Source organism: Myxocyprinus asiaticus, chromosome 47 (assembly GCF_019703515.2).
Source record: "Myxocyprinus asiaticus isolate MX2 ecotype Aquarium Trade chromosome 47, UBuf_Myxa_2, whole genome shotgun sequence".
In the NCBI taxonomy this organism is placed as follows: Eukaryota; Metazoa; Chordata; class Actinopteri; order Cypriniformes; family Catostomidae; genus Myxocyprinus; species Myxocyprinus asiaticus.
In genome coordinates this window covers 9,143,796-9,161,065 of record NC_059390.1, presented here as the reverse complement: position 1 = coordinate 9,161,065, position 17,270 = coordinate 9,143,796, and the positions used below count along the sequence as shown (strand labels likewise).

Below are 17,270 nucleotides of genomic sequence, written 5' to 3'. Positions count from 1 at the left end.
CAAAGTAAACTGTGTAAATCTTATAATATTTAGTTATTTTATTGATTGAAATAAAATGATTGATTAAAAAAAAAATGAGTCTACAGTATGTATAGTTAATAGAAAGGCTTCAATTAAATAAATAAATAATTTAGAATAGCCTACTACGCTATGTAAATTATATTGAATCTCTGTGTTTGTACTCAATGTACGTACAAATGCACAACGACAACAAATAAATAATACTGACCACGCCCCTTTCGTCACAACTCTTGCTTATCTCAATAGCGGCATCTTCATTGTTTGCTTTGAAGTTACTGATGCTCGGCTAATATGGGCACAAAATAAGACAAACATCCGGTTTGTTGAAAAGATATAGGTCAGTATAAGGAGAAGCTCCATTAAAACCTGTTTGTCCTGTGCGTTCACTCAAGCCGAAACTACGAAGTATGAATCCAGCCCCTTTGACCTTTTTACACAAAGCAAAGTAACTCGTACTTGGGCGTGTGTTGTCTCTGAAATAAAAAAAAAAAGACACTTGTTTGGCCCTTTATAACCAAGCCTCATCCATTACACGCTGAAGTTTGTGACGGTATTTACCTGTCGGCAGGTGTGTTTTTTTAATGCGCGAGGTGGAAAATCTAAGATGTATCTGCTCAAAGGGAGTTTGAACTTCTCTGTAAAGTTCAGATTTTGGATTATAAAACAGTTAAAGTAGGTATGTATTGGATTGTATGGCTATGAAATCTGCTTCCCACGTTATCAGTGTTTTTGGAGACTGATTTCCATAAATCGCTGAAAGGTATCGGGAACTCAACATAAGAGATCTCGTGAACACCTCTCAGGGAAGCAGGATCCTAAAAGAAGTGTCAAAACTGACTGTCGGATGAGACAGTTTAAGGGAAATACCTTAACATAAAGAATAATCGCGTTTGATGACATCTTTTGATCATCATAGTAAGATGTATTTATTACACTCATCACATAACAGTACTGTGTATATTTGTTTCAAAATGAGTATTGTAACATGAAATATAAGATTAATGCAATCACCATGGTAGCCTACAATGATGATAACACTATTGAACTTCATTAAAGTATACATATTATACTATATTATTCATGCATATTCATATACCATGATATTTACATTGTACTCCAAAGCACAAAGAATACCATGGTATAATCATGGTACATGCCCCAAAACATGGCATTACCATATTAGCAAAAACGTTATGTGGTCATAGTACATGTACAAAATGAAAAACGGTTTTACCATAGTAGCAAAAACATGGTGTGTAACCATAGTGCATGTCCTAAAAGCATGTTAATACCATGGTATAATGTCTAAAAACATGGTATTACCATAGCAGTTTGCCATAAAAACATGGTGTAGCCATAGTAGCATGTTCAAAAGCATGGTGTAGCCATAGTAAATGTCCAAAAAATATGGTATTACCCTAGCAGCTTGCCATAAAAACATAGTGTAGCCATAGTACATATCCAGAAAATGTGGCATTACCATAGTAGCATGTTGGAAAACATGGTGTAGCCATAGTGCATATCCAAAAAACATTGTATTACCATTGGACAGTGTCTAAAAACATGCTGGTAACATAAAAATCAAAGTGGTTAATCTATTCATGATTTTTACCATTTGTTTGTCATAAGCTTTTTGTTGCTTGCTACTCAGGAAATAAACTTTCCCAGAAGAATGGCATTAAAACGATCATCTTCCATGAAGACCCAGTTGGTCAATGCCATCCAGCTTCAGGAAGTTGAGCTAGAGGAAGAAATCAACACCAGCACTAGCAATAACACACATGCAGAACCTGCACAGGCCAAAGGTGAGAAACATACTGTACATACAGTACAAAACAACATACAGTCTTACACAAAGTTGATGTGTTTACACTTTCACAGTTCAATGCAATGCAGTATAACCTGCCAAATAGTATCCAATCATCTAATAGAGTGACTTTTGACCCCTGCAGCCCAGACCAAACCAAAATGCTACACCGTGGAGGAGGCTGTGGAGAGCATCGGCTTTGGATACTTTCATATTCTGCTTTTTGTCATCATGGGTAGTGCCAATGTAAGAAAAGTGTGTGTTTGTGTAATGTCTTCACCTGCATTGTGTTATTATTAGCATTGCTGAAGTTGTGTGTGTGTATAGATAGTAGAGGCGATGGAGATCATGTTGTTGGCTGTGGTTTCTCCTGAGATCCGCTGTGAGTGGCATCTGGAGGATTGGCATGTGGCTCTGGTCTCCACGGTGAGGATCTCAGAACCCTTTTTTTTTTTTTTTTACTTTGAGTTTGACAGGAATGGAATGTTGAAGTGCAAGACGTATTGCTTGCACATGGCTATCCAACCAGTTACGTTTCTATCCTCTTGTATCTTATTCGTCTTTGCTTGTGACCTAAATATTTACAGCCTATTCTGTGTTTGTATTTTAGATGGTGTTTCTCGGTTTCATGGTTTGTGGGGTTCTCTGTGGCTATGTTGCGGACAGATATGGACGCTGGAAGGTCAGACAAAATTCTGTTTGACCCATAACTAATAGATAATAAATCAACAGTGGAAAGTATGGCTGTAAAACCTTTACAAAAATTTGTAATAGGACTCTATTTCTTGCCAGAAAGTCAGCACTATTAGATGTTCAGACTTCAAAAATCTTAGCTGGTGTATTCATACTGCCTCATTTTGATTATGCTGCTTCCTTTTGGTATAGCAGCATTTCTCAGCATACTAAAGGCAAACTACAGAAAGCTCAAAATAAACTGCTCGGGGTAATATTAGAAACTCATCCCCGTATTTATCTGAATGCTAAAGATTTTAAGGATCTTGGTTTCTTGCCAGTTGAGAAAATAGTTTTTTTATATTTTATTTTTTATCCCCTTTTCTCCCCAATTTGGAATGCCCAATTCCCACTTCTTAGTAGGTCCTCGTGGTGGCGCAGTTACTCACCTCAATCCGGGTGGCGGAGGACAAGTCTCAGTTGCCTCCACTTCTGAGACCGTCAGTCCACACATCTTACACGTGGCTCGTTGTGCATGACACCGTGGAGACTCACAGCATGTGGAGGCTCATGCTACTCTCCGCGATCCACGCACAACTTACCACGCGCCCCATTGAGAGCGAGAACCACTAATCGCGATCACGAGGAGGTTACCCCATGTGACTCTACCCTCCCAAGCAACCGGGCCAATTTGGTTGCTTTGGAGGCCTGGCTGGAGTCACTCAGCGCGCCCTGGATTAGAACTCACAACCCTAGGGGTGGTAGTCAGTGTCAATACTCGCTGAGCTACCCAGGCCCCAAGAAAATAGTTATTTTAATAAAACTGGGTCTTATCCATCAAATTTCTGTTCCAAGGTATTTAGCCAACTACTTCAACTTTGTAAAGATCTTCATAAATATGCCACACAAGGGGTAGTAATACAAATATTTTTCAATGTAGCCTAGATTTAAAAGTTCAGTTGGGAAAAATGATTTTTTGTGTAAGTACAACTGACTGGATTAGATTAACGGTGTCTCTAAAATATGAACAAACTGAGAGAAGTTTTAGAATGGCCGTAAAACAAATTTTTTTTTTTTTATTTTTTGCATTTATTATTTTGTTTGGAATTAGATAATATCTTCTTTCTATATATGACATGTTGACATTTCACAAAATACATTTTAATTGTTATTTTTTAGAGTGGTGCATTGTGCTGCAGAATATGGCCTGATTGTAAAAGTGTGGATAAAACCAAAAATGGCCACCATATATTCATATATGATCATTATATTAATAAATATCACAGTTTTTATTTTTCAAAGAACCACCACAATTTTACAAGAATTAAACTATATATCTATATGTTTATTTTTATGATAATTACATGTCCATGATGTAATATATAGCATATTTAGCATTGTCTACTCGCCTCATTAATATGAAAAGTAATTAAAATATTTAAAAAATAATAATAATTAGGATATAAAAAAAGTTTGTGGCCCTCAAGGCTAAAGGAATCCTGCTTTCCAGCACCCCAGCTTTTTAAAGTCGAGTAACCCTGGCTTAGAGGATCACAATGGAAATAAGACTTTGGCTTTTTTTTTTTTTTTTCTAGGGTTAAATACATGAAAATAAAAAATGTGTTTGTGTGCACAGGTGGTGTTTGGTGGTTTTATCTGGGCCTCATATTTTTCACTGCTCACTTCATTCTCTCCATCATATGGCTGGTTTATCTTCCTGCGTTGTATGGTGGGCTGTGGTGTGGCGGCCACATCTCAAGGGTGAGAAGAACACAAACAAATACACAAATGCAGAGCCCTAGATAGGAATTCTGGGCACCCGAGACCTCATATTGCTTACTTTTTTTTAAAGTAATATTCAACGAGGACATTTTCCAATTCCACCCATATTGCAATTCAAATATGAACTAAATTTTGATATTTTAAACTATTAAATATTATTAAATCTATTTTTTTTATAATTAAAAATATTTCAATTATTCTTTTTTATTATTATTTATCAATATTATTTTTTAATTGATGTATTTATTTTTTATTTTATGTAAAACACATTGAATTAATTATACTGGATCCTAATAAAAATACAGTACATCAATCAAAATGGAATTGTTAGGTGCCCCTCGTGACTTGTGGGACCCAAGAATTGCTCCCAACCCATTAGTAAAGGCCCTGTACACACGCTTTCCAGTATATGAAAAAAAAACAAGCAAAAACATTTGTTTCCTTGTCATAAAGCATTTAAATGCTATTAATATCATATCAATGGCCTGTATTTATTATTGTGCAACAGTGAAATGTTCTCTTCCTGCTATTTCCTCTTGCAGGTTTGTTCTGAAAACAGAATTCATTCCAGCCAAATATAGAGCATTCCTGCTGCCTCTTGCCTCAGTGAGTGACAAATTGAAAGTTATGTTTGACCTTTATCTTGAAAACCTCCAATTCTGACCTCATTGCTGTGGGGTTTTTTTTCTCTGTGATTGCTTGACAGATTTTCTGGATGCTTGGATCTATGTTTATTATCATTCTTGGCATGACTGTGGTACCCACAATGGGCTGGCGTTGGATGATCCGTTTTTCCGTCATCCCCAGCCTTATACTCATCGGACTCTTTTTGGTGAGTTTCACTAACACCACCAAGGTCATGGGTTCAATTCCCAGGGAACACGCAATCTGATCAAATGTATAACTTGAATGCACTGTAAGTGGCTTTGCATAAGCATCAGCCAAGTGCATAAATGTGAAAACAATCTTTTTTTATTAATAATTTTTATTGATTCCATTCAACAAATTAATGAACATAAACCCTTCCCCCCGAACACCCAAATCTTAAATTGCATCAGACGGACCCTTGCAGAAAGATGCGTTTCTTGAAGAAACACTATATAATATTTCTTATGCTTAAGAAAGAAATAACCTTCCTTCTTTTTATGGGGTGCCCCAACCCATTCACATTCCACGTGGAGAGAGACAATCTACTCATATTAACATTTGACATGTTGACAAATAAGAAAAAATAGATAGTGTGTCAAAAACAAGATTATAAAGACTACATTCCAACATTAGTGCAACAATCAAAACCCGAACATCCCCCAGAACCAAACAAACAGAAAAAAGAAAAACATGCGCAGTAACCCCACGCACGAAAGCGCCAACTGGCGTCCGTCCCTCCAAACTCAAACAGTCCATGCACGCCTACGAGAACCCCCGAGACAGCTTTGCCATCAGATTGCTCAAGTCCGGTGTTTCTATAAAAATTTGGTGAGACAGAATTACACAGCAAAATATAATCTATAAAACAAACTCCTGCCAATAGGCGGAATAAGCACAAAAAACATGAAGATTAATCCGTAAAACTGTCCTGAAGGTGTGATACTCTACAAAATAAACTCCAGCCGCTAGGCGGAACCAGCACAAAAAAAGCGCATAGATTCCTCAAACAGTAAGCGAATGTTCAGTGAGCCGGCCTACTTGGCTGCAGCATGAGTGCAACAAGATGACTTACTCCATTGACTTTGCAAGAAATACTCCACAAAATAAACTCCAGCCAATAGGCGGAACCAGCACAAAAAAAGCACAAAGATTCCTCAAACAGTCAAGCGAATGTTCAGTAAGCCAGCCCACTCGGCTGCAACGTGAGTACAACAAGATGACTTTCTCCATTGACTTTGCAAGAAATACTCCACAAAACAAACTCCAGCCAATAGTAGGAATAAGCACAAAGAGCGTGTAGATTCATCCATAAAACTGTCCTAAAGGTGTTTACTCTACAAAATAAACTCCAGCCGCTAGGTGGAACCAGCACAAAAAAAAAGCACGCAGGTTCCTCAAAGAGTCAAGCGAATGTTCAGTGAGCCGGCTCACTCGGCTGCAACGTGAGTACAACAAGATGACTTACTCACTCCATTGACTTTATGAAGGACATCACTTGCTATGGGCATGTGAATGTTTTACGGCCATCCTTAGCATCTATTCTCAATTTGGCCAGCAATATCAGTGCAATGCATTCCTTGAATCGATCACGTTTCTGGGAACAAGAAAATGCTGTGGTTCTTCCTTTACTCCTTGCCTCGCATAACACAAGATCTTTATCGGATGATCTCAGAAATTTGGCCAGAATTGATCGGGGCCAGTCTCCCTCCACGGGTCGCTGAGCAGGAACCCCATGAGCTCGCTTGATTTCCAGTTTATGGCCTGCTATGTCAAGCAGATTCAGAAAGAGCCCATCCAGGAACTTCAACATATCCTGTCCCTCTGCTCCCTCAGGAACTCTGATGATACGGACGTTATTCCGGTTGCTACGGTTCTCCATGTCCTCCAACTTCTCCCAGACACGCTCCAAATCCACCTTGGTCGCTAGTGGATAAGCAGATAATTCCCTCTCTGATGACTCCAGGTAATCGATCCATTTCTCGACATCCCCCACTCTTGTAATCACATCAATGAACTTCCCCTCCATGGCAGTGATTGATCGACGTATCACAGCAAGATCCTCTAAGTCAGCAACGACCTTCGTCAGCATTGCCGACATGTTCAGCAGTTCTTACCGCATTTCCCGCACCTCTCCGACTAAGTTGATTCCCAGGCTTGCGGCCTGCTTGGGAGCATCAGCTTGAGCACGTAAGTGTCTTTTAATAACTCCAGAGCTTGAGGATTTTGAATTCTTTGACATATTGTCCTCCTAAAACAGTTATGGAACAGAGTGTATCGAATCTCACCGGTTTATGTCATTAAAAGTAGTAAAACTAGCAAAGTGCGCAGAGCTCGCCGTTCACACATCCGATCCTTGCATGGCGTCACGTGACTCATGTGAATACAATCTTAATGTTTTCTCTTTCAATTACTCTTTCTCTCTCTCTGTTTCTCAGTTTATTCCTGAGTCTGCACGGTTCCAAGTGTCAGCAGGTAATGTCCATGGAGCCGTGTCTACGCTTAATTGGATCGCCAGGATGAATTGTGCCATCCTACCTGAAGGAGAACTGCGGGAACCTGAAGTGGTGTGTTAAAGACTTGTTCCTTTATGACACGCTCTCTGGCAGTGTTTCAAACAGCACAGATAATTAGCAGTACTATACAACATAATGAGATTTAATAAATGATGACAGAATTTTGGGGGGAACTATCCCTTTAATTCATACACAAATTGTATGCATTTGTGTCAGTGTAACCATGATACTCACAGAACCATTTGTATGCAGACAGAAAGAGGAAACGCCTTCACACTGATCAGCCCGGCTTTTAGAAGAACATCACTTTTGCTGTGGTACTCATGGTAATATCAAACACGCTTCTTCCGTGCTGTGTGTTTGTACTATGCATGTGGAATCAGCAAATACACATTCCAGTAACTGTCCAGTTTTTGTGCTTTGTTTATTGTATTGCATTGTTCATCCATAGGTTTGTGGCGTCCTTTTCCTATTATGGTTCAGTCCTCAGCGGCTCTGAATTACTGGAGAAAAACCTTCTGTGTGTGACGGACGCTGACCAAGAGCACCAGATCAAACACAACCATGATGAGGCGCTTTGCTATTGTATCCCATTCAACATGGCTGATTACCAGACTCTTCTCATCAGCTGTTTAGGCGAGGTTGCATGTGAGTGACCTTTAACCTGTTACCCATTCCAGTTAAGAAATGGATAGAACTGTTTGGTTTAATGCCAGTTTAGTTTTAAAAGTGGATGTTTGTTTCCCCTGCAGTCATCCCTCTGAATATCGGCCTGTTAAATATATTCGGACGAAAGCCCAGCATGGTCATATGGTTGGTGCTGTCTGCTGTTTTTTTCATGCTCACTAATATTTGCACAACAATGTGAGTATATCATGTTGATTTCTCTCTTGCTCTTTATAATTATTTGAAATGCTTATAAATATTTTTCAAAGATATTCTTTGGGTCACAGTTTACATTACAACATTTACATAAGTGGGTAGTTGACGTGAAATACTTTTGGAAAGTTGACATGTCCTGCGGTGTGACTTTATTCACAATAGTGCCATCTTTGACTTTTGATGTGAATGAAAGCGAGGCAGTGAGGGATAGACTAGATAACCTCATGCGACCCCGCGTCCACATGTGTGGATGTTGTATTTTGGCTTCGCTTTACGCAATGCATAATTTAATTGAATCTAAACCAACTGAATACTGTTCACAACACTCTAGATTGTCATTTAAGGGTTAAACTTCTGCCAACAAAATTGCCCCTGGGTTACTGGTGTAACCTCTGTTCCCTGATGGAGGGAATGAGACATTGTGTCGATGTAGTGACACTAGGGGTTCGATCTTGAGAGACCCAATCACCTTTGCTTAAAATAGAAAAGGCCAATGACAGTTGCCGAGTGGATTTTGCATGCCATTCTCTGCCCTGGACATACGGGTATAAAAGGAGATGGTGTGCACCACTCATTCAGATTTATGCTGAGGAGCCGATAGAGAGTCCCGGCCATGTCAGCGGCCGGTTCAGCGCCGTGGCAGGAGGGACACAATGTCTCGTTCCCTCCATCAGGGAACAGAGGTTACACCAGTAACCCAGAAGTTCCCTGTCTGTCACTCACTCAACATTGTGTCGATGTATTGACACTATGGGTTCCTATAGGAAACGCCGCAGGCGCTGAACTGTGTCACGAGGTATGGAAGAGTGGACACGGGCAAGCTGCTGCGTGCCTCGCAGTGAGCACTCGACCACGTTGTGACCTTCCAGCGAGTTAGGTAAGGCATCTCCCTAGTCCCGTTAAGGGGGGAGGAGGCACTTACGCAAAGAGGCTAAAGGCGGTGGCCTTTCCTGATATTTGCTGTTAAGCAATTTCCCGCCGAGCACCTTCTAGAATAATGCTGGGAAGTGCTCTTCCCTCTCCAGGAGGGAGGGCACTACAGAGACCAGAGGGAGGTTAACATGTGGAGAATACCTCACATGGTCTTACCAGTGGGGAAGTTCACATATGGAATGATGCCACCAGGAGGACCCTATCTATGGAGAGGGTACACAGCAACAGTGGCTGAAGCAGAGCGAAGCTCTGATGAGGGGAAACACAGGGTTCACCTGAGGGGAAACCGAACAGTGGAAATGCGTCACACAGGATTACCAAGAGGGTAATTACCACGTGTGGAGTACTGAGCCCGAGTACCTGGGCTCACCTGAAAAGGGGAATACCACGAGTACTGGGCCTGGTGGCATCACTCATCTGCTGAGTTCGTCACCGAACAGTGCTTTAGACTTAAAGAGGTGTCCAGGGTTCACCAGTTATGGGATTTGTTGTGGACAAAATAGCACTCATTATCACCTTGAAAAAAGGGGAAAAGCGTAAACGCAAGCGGTACACCCAACCGGCTGCCCAGCCTACCTGCTGTTACCCCGTAACACTCGGGACGAAACCAGTTCTATGCATAGGTTGTAAAACCTCGCAAAGGTATTGTGTGTAGCCCCCTTGCCAGTGCCCAGGAGGATGCAACACCTCTAGAGGAGTACGCCCTGACTCCCAAGGGGCATGGCAGGTCTTGTGACTGGTAAGCCAAGGAAATGGCATCCACAATCTAATGGGCCAGACTCTGTTTGGAGACAGCTTTCCCCTTCTGCTGCCCTCCAAAGCAGACAAAGAGCTACTCCGAGCGTCTGAAGCTCTGCGTGCGGTCCAGATAGATGCACAGGGCGTGAACTGGACATAGCAATGACAAGGCCGGGTCTTCCTCCTCTGAAGGGAGCGCTTGCAGTTTCACCACCTGGTCCCGAAAGGGATTGGTGGGAACTTTGAGCACGTAACCGGGCCGTGGTCTCAAGATCACATGAGAGTGTGCCGGCCCGAACTCCAGGCATTTGCTGGTGACAGAGAGCGCCTGTAGGTCCCCAACCCTCTTGATGGAAGTGAGCGCCACCAGGAGGGCCGTCTTCAGTGAAAAGGTGCTGAGCTCGGCCTGCTCCAGGGGCTCAAAGGGGGCTCTCTGTAGGGCAGGTAGGACCACAGAGAGATCCCAAGATGGAATCAGGTGTGGTCTAGGAGGATTCAACCTCCTGGAGCCTTTGAGGAACCTGGTGATCAGGTCATGCTGTTGTGAGGGTCTCCCATCCAGTGTATTGTGATACGCTGCTATAACAGCCACGTACACCTTCAGGGTAGAGGGAGACAGCCGTCTCTCCAGCCCTTCCTGTAGGAAAGACAGCACAGACCTGACCGCGCGCCTCTGTGGGTCTTCCCCACGGGAAGAACACCAGTTCGTGAAGAGATGCCACTTCAAGGCATACAGCCACCTAGTGGAGGGGGCTCTGGCCTGAGTGATCATATTTACCACCGCTGGCAGAAGATCCGCTAGGTCTTGCGTCCTGTCCAGGAGCCAGACTTGGAGGTTCCAGAGGTCTGGCCGTGGGTGCCGGAGCGTGCCCTGCCCCTGAGTGAGAAGGTCCTGCCTCAGGGGAATGTACCAGAGAGGGGCTACTGCCAGGAGCATCAGATCTGAGAACCAAGTCCGGTTGGGCCAGTACAGTGCAACGAACAGGACTTGCTGCCTATCCTCCCTGACTTTGCACAGAGTCTGTGCAATAAGGCTGAAATTCTGACACACTGTGGCTTGATAGTCACACGATGGGTGCCGTGGCGCCATGCCCACCTTGGGACTCGAGTCTGTAGCCAGTGCTGAAGCGGTCTCATATGCATCAACCCAAGGGGGAGAACCACCGCCAAGGATGCCATATGCCCCAGGAGCCTCTGAAATTGTTTCACTGGTGCCGCTATCTTCTGCCTGAAGCTTTTCAGGCAGGTCAGCACTGACCGTGCACACTCGGTCGTAAGATGTGCCATGAGAGTGACCGAATCCAACTCCATGCCGAGAAAAGTGATGCTCTGTACAGGGGACAGCTTGCTCTTCTCCCAGTTGACCTGAAGCCCAAGTTGGTCGAGGTGCTGAAGCACAAGGTCCCTGTGCGCACACAATAGATCCCACGAGTGAGCTAGGATTAGCCAGTCATTGAGATAAATGAGTATGCGTATGCACTTCTCCCTTAACGGGGCCAGGGCAGCCTCTGCGACCTTGGTAAAGACGCGAGGGGACAGGGACAGACTGAAGGGGAGGACCTTGTACTGGTATGCTCGTCTCTTGAAAGCAAACCGAAGAAAGGGTCTGTGTTGAGGAAGGACCGATACGTGAAAGTACGCGTCTTTCAGGTCGATGGCCGCAAACCAATCCTGATGTCGTACTGATGCCAAGATGCGCTTCTGTGTTAACATCCTAAACGGAAGCCTGTGTAAGGCCTTGTTCAAGGCACGCAGGTCCAATATTGGGCACAACCCTCCCCCTCTCTTGGGCACAATAAAATAAGGGCTGTAAAAGCCCTTGTGTGACTTGGCTACGGGGACGGGTTCTATTGCTCCCTTCGCCAGAAGGGTGGCAACCTCCGCTCGGAGGTGAATTGTCCTTATGAGCCACCGCGAGGGGCTGGAGAGCGCTAATCAGGCCTCCAGACTCTGCGCCAGCGGCACCAAGGGGACGACTGGATTTATTGTGCCCGGGGAGGGTGGTTCGCGGCAAGGCAGAGCAGGCGCCCCACCTGGAAGACAACCCAGGGGGGACGTGCTGCTCCGCAAGCCTGCAGCGGTGGCCGGTGGCTGGGGCGGGCCAGCGGCCCCAGAGACCAGCACACTTACCTGTTCGCCGAGGGAATGAGGAAACTGCTCTTTTATTGACCATGTGGGTGCCGAGGCCCAGAGGGTTATACTGTTATACTGCGATGTTATACTCACCCACGTGCTGGCCCAGGGGCGATGGTGGGGCTGGTATGTTGGGCATAAATGCACCGCTACGGCGCGCTCTATCTGGGGAAGCTTGACGTATCCCTTAGCCGCTCCGCCGTCGAGGGTATGTTAGGATGGACGAACCCGTGAAGCGTGTACGAGCAGAAAAACGTGCCTTCCATGACTTCGTTAGCTCCTCGTGCACTTCCAGAAAGAAAGAAAGATCCCAGAAACCAATCATCCAGCCGTGAATGCTCAGGGCAGGGTGGAGGGTTCCACGTTAGCCCAATGTTTGCAGCCGCCCGGGCAAGCATGGCTGCCATCTCATCGTCCGCCTCATCCTGAGCTCTACCACCCATGAGCGGGAGCTCAGAAGATTCGTCTGCTTCCGACAGCAGAAGCCCACCCTCCGATGCTGCGACCGATAACTCGTCCTCGTCACGAGCCGCGAACGAGACATTAAATCCTCCCTGAGGCGGACCGCCTGCATCGCTCGACAGCTCTTCCGGGTAGAACGAGTGTGCTGGGGGATGGGAGGTCCGCGGGGGCTGAGCCGGCGGAAACGCTCCCATGTCCACATTCAGATTGCCCGCGGCGCTTGCCGTCCCAGCCGCCTGAGTTTCAGCCCGGGACGGACCGGGTTGGGAAGCAGCCGCGCTGGCTCCCTGCTTCACGAAGAAGGAAGTGAGCCATGACCGCAATGTTCTTATGGGCATGTTCTCGTAATGAGAACATGACCCTTCCACGAAAGCTGCCTCGGCGTGCTGGTGCCCCAAGCACTTGAGACAGATTTCATGGCTATCCGGAGGGGAGAGATAACGCCCACATCCAGTAGTGCAAAGGCAAAAGGCCATCTTTAAAAAGACACCAATCGTTTTGTGCGAGCTTTTTTAGTACAAAATATACTCTTTAGAATATACTCTTTTAGCAACTGCAGACTCAGCTGCCGAAGTGCCCAGGGGAAGCACAACACTCGACCGTGCGAGGGTGACCGCTGATATGCGCCGTAAATCCAGCAACGTAAGCGTTGGTGATAGGGACGAACACACATGCGTTCGGCTCCGAAGAAAAAATCGGAATGATTGGTGCACGCCATCTCCTTTTATACCCGTATGTCCGAGGTGGAGAGTGGCAAGCAAATTCCACTCGCCAATTGTCAGTGGCCTTTTCTATTTTAAGCAAAGGTGATTGGGGCTCTCAAGATCGAACCCCTAGTGTCACTACATCGAAACAACGTCGAGTGAGTGACAGACAGGGAACATCTTTTAAGATTTTTCATTGAAGCCTGTTTGGGTGTAAAGAGTAGCATCTCTTGTTTCATTTGGTATGCCGCTTTAAAAAATTCATTCATTTTTTGCACGTCAGTGCGCTGATAAACATGATGTCCACATGTATGGGATGTTAAGTTGCAAAAACATGTTAGTTATTTCGAATAACTTTCAACATTAACACATCTGTGGGTCATTGTGTTTCATTTTAATATAAATTTTGTTACATTTTATTTTGTTATCCCTGTACAATATGGTAAATGCATTCCTATATTTACTGTGCATTTTCACTTTGAGAATTGATGGGTTCATCCATAGTCTGATAAATTTTGCTTTCAGAAGCTTTATATGGAGTTAGGATGAATAAGGTGAATTTTCGAACTTTTCTGAGACCAGTACAGACAGACAGCACACTGGAGGTTAAGTCATTCACTAAATAGGGAGCAAGGGAGCATCCTATAGCTTTCTATGCAGCAAGTGCATTCACTTTCTAAGAGCATTCACTCCTAAAATCCAACTAAAAGTTCAGTTTCAGGCTGCAGATGATGTTTGGACCTCTCAACATGTTTAGCAGACATGGGACAATGATAATCAAATTTCAGAATTTATAATGCTACACTTTATTTTAACATGGTTGGCAGTAATTGGACAATACTGGCCATTACTTTGAGTATGAGTAATTTATTCAGTTTTACAGAAAATCCGCTGTAATGTCTGTAACGTCTCAAAAACATGAATAACCAACATTCCTGGAAACATAATAAGCAATTTGATGAAAAAATCTGACTTTCTAGCTCTGTATTATTTAAAGAGTTTAGTCCTGCTGTCCACATATCAATTTTTAGGGAAACTATTTGCTATAGAGAAAAAAAAGTTTTTGCTTGTTTATTAGGTGCTACTAGTTACAAATCAAAAAGGGAAATGGAAAATTCACACAGCAGTCATGCTCAGGAGGATAGAGTCTCTTCAATGGCATGCACTGACAAAGATGTATAAAGCCCCTAGATCTGTCTGATTTTTTTTTTTTTTTGTCTACTGAATGTTCTTGAAAAGACATTTTTTCAATATTTTGTCAGCGGAACGATCCAAAAATGCTTTAAATTACAGTACAGCCCATTGAAGAGACTATCTCTCACAGCCTCGTTGTCAGTCCCATCAAAAATCAAAGATGGCACTGATATGAATAAGGTCTTTACTACATCTAAATCAACTTTAAACAGGATTTTGCTATTTTTTTATCATTATTACACATGCAGCTTTTATGACCTCAGATTAATTGAGAAATGTGGAATATTTGTACTTTTGAAAATTCATTTGTCACATCGCAGGACTATTTCAAATGAACTAGCGATTTCAAAAATGGTCAAAACTATACACTTTCCCCTATACATTTTTATTTTTGGCTAAAACTTTACCTTAATTTTAACCTAAAATCATGAGGTTTTTAGAAAATAATTCATCATAATGCATAATGCATCCACTACCCAAGAACTGTGTAATTATAATGTATTATGTGCATATAGTAAACACATAGTGTAAACACATAGTGTAAACACTGCGGCTCTGTGGTGCTTTCAACACTGTTTGTTTGAACCAACATTGACTCAGTCAATGTCTTGAGGGCAGGACTACCTGTATGGAAACATTCTTTTTGCAGTTCTGTTGGGTGCCGCAGAAAGTACACACTGTTGATTTAATTACAATAATTTCACATGTGGAACTCAAATACTGTAATGGATAGGTTTACCTATTGTTGTATTCAGTAAAAATACTCACTATTGTGTAAGTCTAAAGAACATTGAATGCTGCTTTTTAAACAATCAAAAAACAAACAACAAGAGTTTCAATTTACAAGAATACTCAGAGTTCAAGCATTACCCTGTGGTCTTTGCTTTGAAGCGCAGCCACAGTTGAGGACTCGCTAATGTGCATTTATCCTTATGCAGGTTTGGATTCACAGTGCTGCTCTTCCTTCTCCGCTCTGTGGTCGCCATGAATTTTAATGTGGTTTATATTTACACAGCAGAGGTGAGAGACCCAACACTTGAACTGTTACTCTTCTCATCTTAAAGGGACAGTTCACCCAAATAGGAGAATTCTGCAATCATTTACTCACACTCATGTTGTTCCAAGCCCGTATGACTTGGCTTTTTTGGTAGATCACAAAAAAAAGATGTTAGGCAGAATGACAGCTTCAGTCACCATTCACTTTCATTGGATGGGAAAAAAGATGCAATGAAAGTTAATGGTGACTGAGACTAACATACTGCCTGACATCTCCTTTTGTGTTCCTAATCAATAAAAAAAAGTCAAACGAGTTTGGAACAAAATGAGGGTGTGTAAATGATGACAGTAAATTTGTATTTGTGGGTGAACTGTCCTGGCCTGAGGTGGCCTGTACTCTGCAGTCATAAACTGTTATGTCTATGATTGTTAAAGTAGGATTGACATAGGTATGTGTTTGCAGGTGTATCCCACGGCTGTACGCTCATTAGGAATGGGCTTCTGTACTTCCTTCAGTCGAATAGGAGGAATGATTGCACCATTTATTGCACAGGTGCTCTGAGTATTTGTCTCTCTGTATGTACTGTATATACATAGCTTTGTGCGTTTAACAATCTAGATTTTATCTGCTTTTGTAGATAACATCTACACAGATGATAATGATGTGTATACACTTGCATAGCTGTGGCAGTTCTGTGAGTTTAACACGCTTGATCTTCCTGTGGTTGTGTGTTAGGTATTAATGTCTAAGTCTGTGATTCTGGCCTTGTCACCGTTCGCTGCTTCGTGTGTGATTTGTGCGGTGGGAGTGATCCTGCTACCCATCGAGACCAGAGGACGAGCATTATTGGTAATCATTTTCTCATTTGCAAGCAACAAACCTCTTCTATGTCTTCTGAGGCTTTAAGGAAAAATGGTTTAGTCAAAGATGAATTTGTTTTTCTCTCTACTGTTTTGCCCATATAAACCCTGATTGTGGAAACTGCAGTACTGACTGTCTCCATTTTTCTTTTTCAGCAAAATGCATGAAAAAACACCTGATGGAGATGAAGGACTGATTTATTATACTTTTGTAACAAAAAAAGCGGATCCATATTAATTCATGAATTCATCATTTATAATAATAACTAATAAATGAATACTTATTTAATAGTAAAAAAAACCTTTCCTTGTCTGCCTCTTTCTTCTGCAGTACTCTAGCTAGACACATCAAACATTTTGACCATTTTTAAATAGCCAATACTGCCTTTGTTTTATGTCACAGTCTGGAAAAACCAAATTTACTACTTGCTATTGCTAGTCAGTGACAAGTAGTACTGGCAAAGATGACGTTTTCATTCTAGAGAGCATTGTACTGGAAAAAATGTCATTAAATATTTATTTATAATAATATTTATTATCTGTTTTCCCAGAAGAGGAAGGCTGTACATTTTTAATTTGTATATCTGCTAAAAGTTTATTTTTGTCATCTTCTAGGTGGCTTCAAAGCTTATAGATTAAAGGAGTAGTTCACCCAAAAATTCTCTCATCAATTACTCACCTTCATGCCATCCCAGATGTGTATGACTTTCTTCCTTCTGCAGAACACTAACAAAGATTTTTAGAAGAATATTTTAGCTCTGTAGGTCCATTCAATACAAGCCATCCAGATCAAGTGTAAAAACAGAGCAAGAACGGTCACTCTTATGTCTAAATTGCGCTAGATAAAATGTTAATAAAGATTATTTGGAGAGTCACCTTAGCTCACTCATAATCCTGTTCTTTCTCCCAGTGGGTGGCATTCCA

General features: G+C 42.6%; 1 protein-coding gene across 3 annotated transcripts; it reads left to right on the top strand.

Moving 5' to 3' along the window:
- The first annotated feature begins 568 nt into the window (after positions 1-568).
- LOC127436717 (putative transporter SVOPL) lies at positions 569-16,617 on the top strand. 3 transcript variants are annotated; one of them, XM_051691031.1, is made up of 17 exons: positions 594-697; positions 782-936; positions 1,673-1,826; positions 1,974-2,074; positions 2,156-2,254; positions 2,439-2,510; positions 4,137-4,261; positions 4,825-4,888; positions 4,989-5,114; positions 7,366-7,494; positions 7,696-7,769; positions 7,895-8,091; positions 8,196-8,307; positions 15,428-15,509; positions 15,949-16,038; positions 16,222-16,335; positions 16,503-16,617. In XM_051691031.1, the coding sequence occupies exons 3-17, from the start codon at positions 1,694-1,696 to the stop codon at positions 16,512-16,514; spliced, it is 1,530 nt and encodes a 509-aa protein (XP_051546991.1). In that variant the 5' UTR covers positions 594-697; positions 782-936; positions 1,673-1,693; the 3' UTR covers positions 16,515-16,617. The 3 variants fall into 3 exon arrangements, with proteins under 3 accessions (XP_051546992.1, XP_051546989.1, XP_051546991.1); XM_051691032.1 differs by lacking the exon at positions 782-936 and having other exon boundaries at positions 569-697; XM_051691029.1 differs by having other exon boundaries at positions 576-936.
- The last annotated feature ends 653 nt before the right edge of the window (positions 16,618-17,270 follow it).

Bases quoted from the DNA above. Each gene is read 5' to 3' on its own strand.
- LOC127436717 (XM_051691032.1), top strand. From the start codon at position 1,694: ATGGCATTAAAACGATCATCTTCCATGAAGACCCAGTTGGTCAATGCC. The intron at 4,889-4,988 runs GTGAGTGACAAA...ATTGCTTGACAG, and splicing joins TCCTGCTGCCTCTTGCCTCA to ATTTTCTGGATGCTTGGATC. The intron at 8,308-15,427 runs GTGAGTATATCA...ATCCTTATGCAG, and splicing joins ACTAATATTTGCACAACAAT to GTTTGGATTCACAGTGCTGC.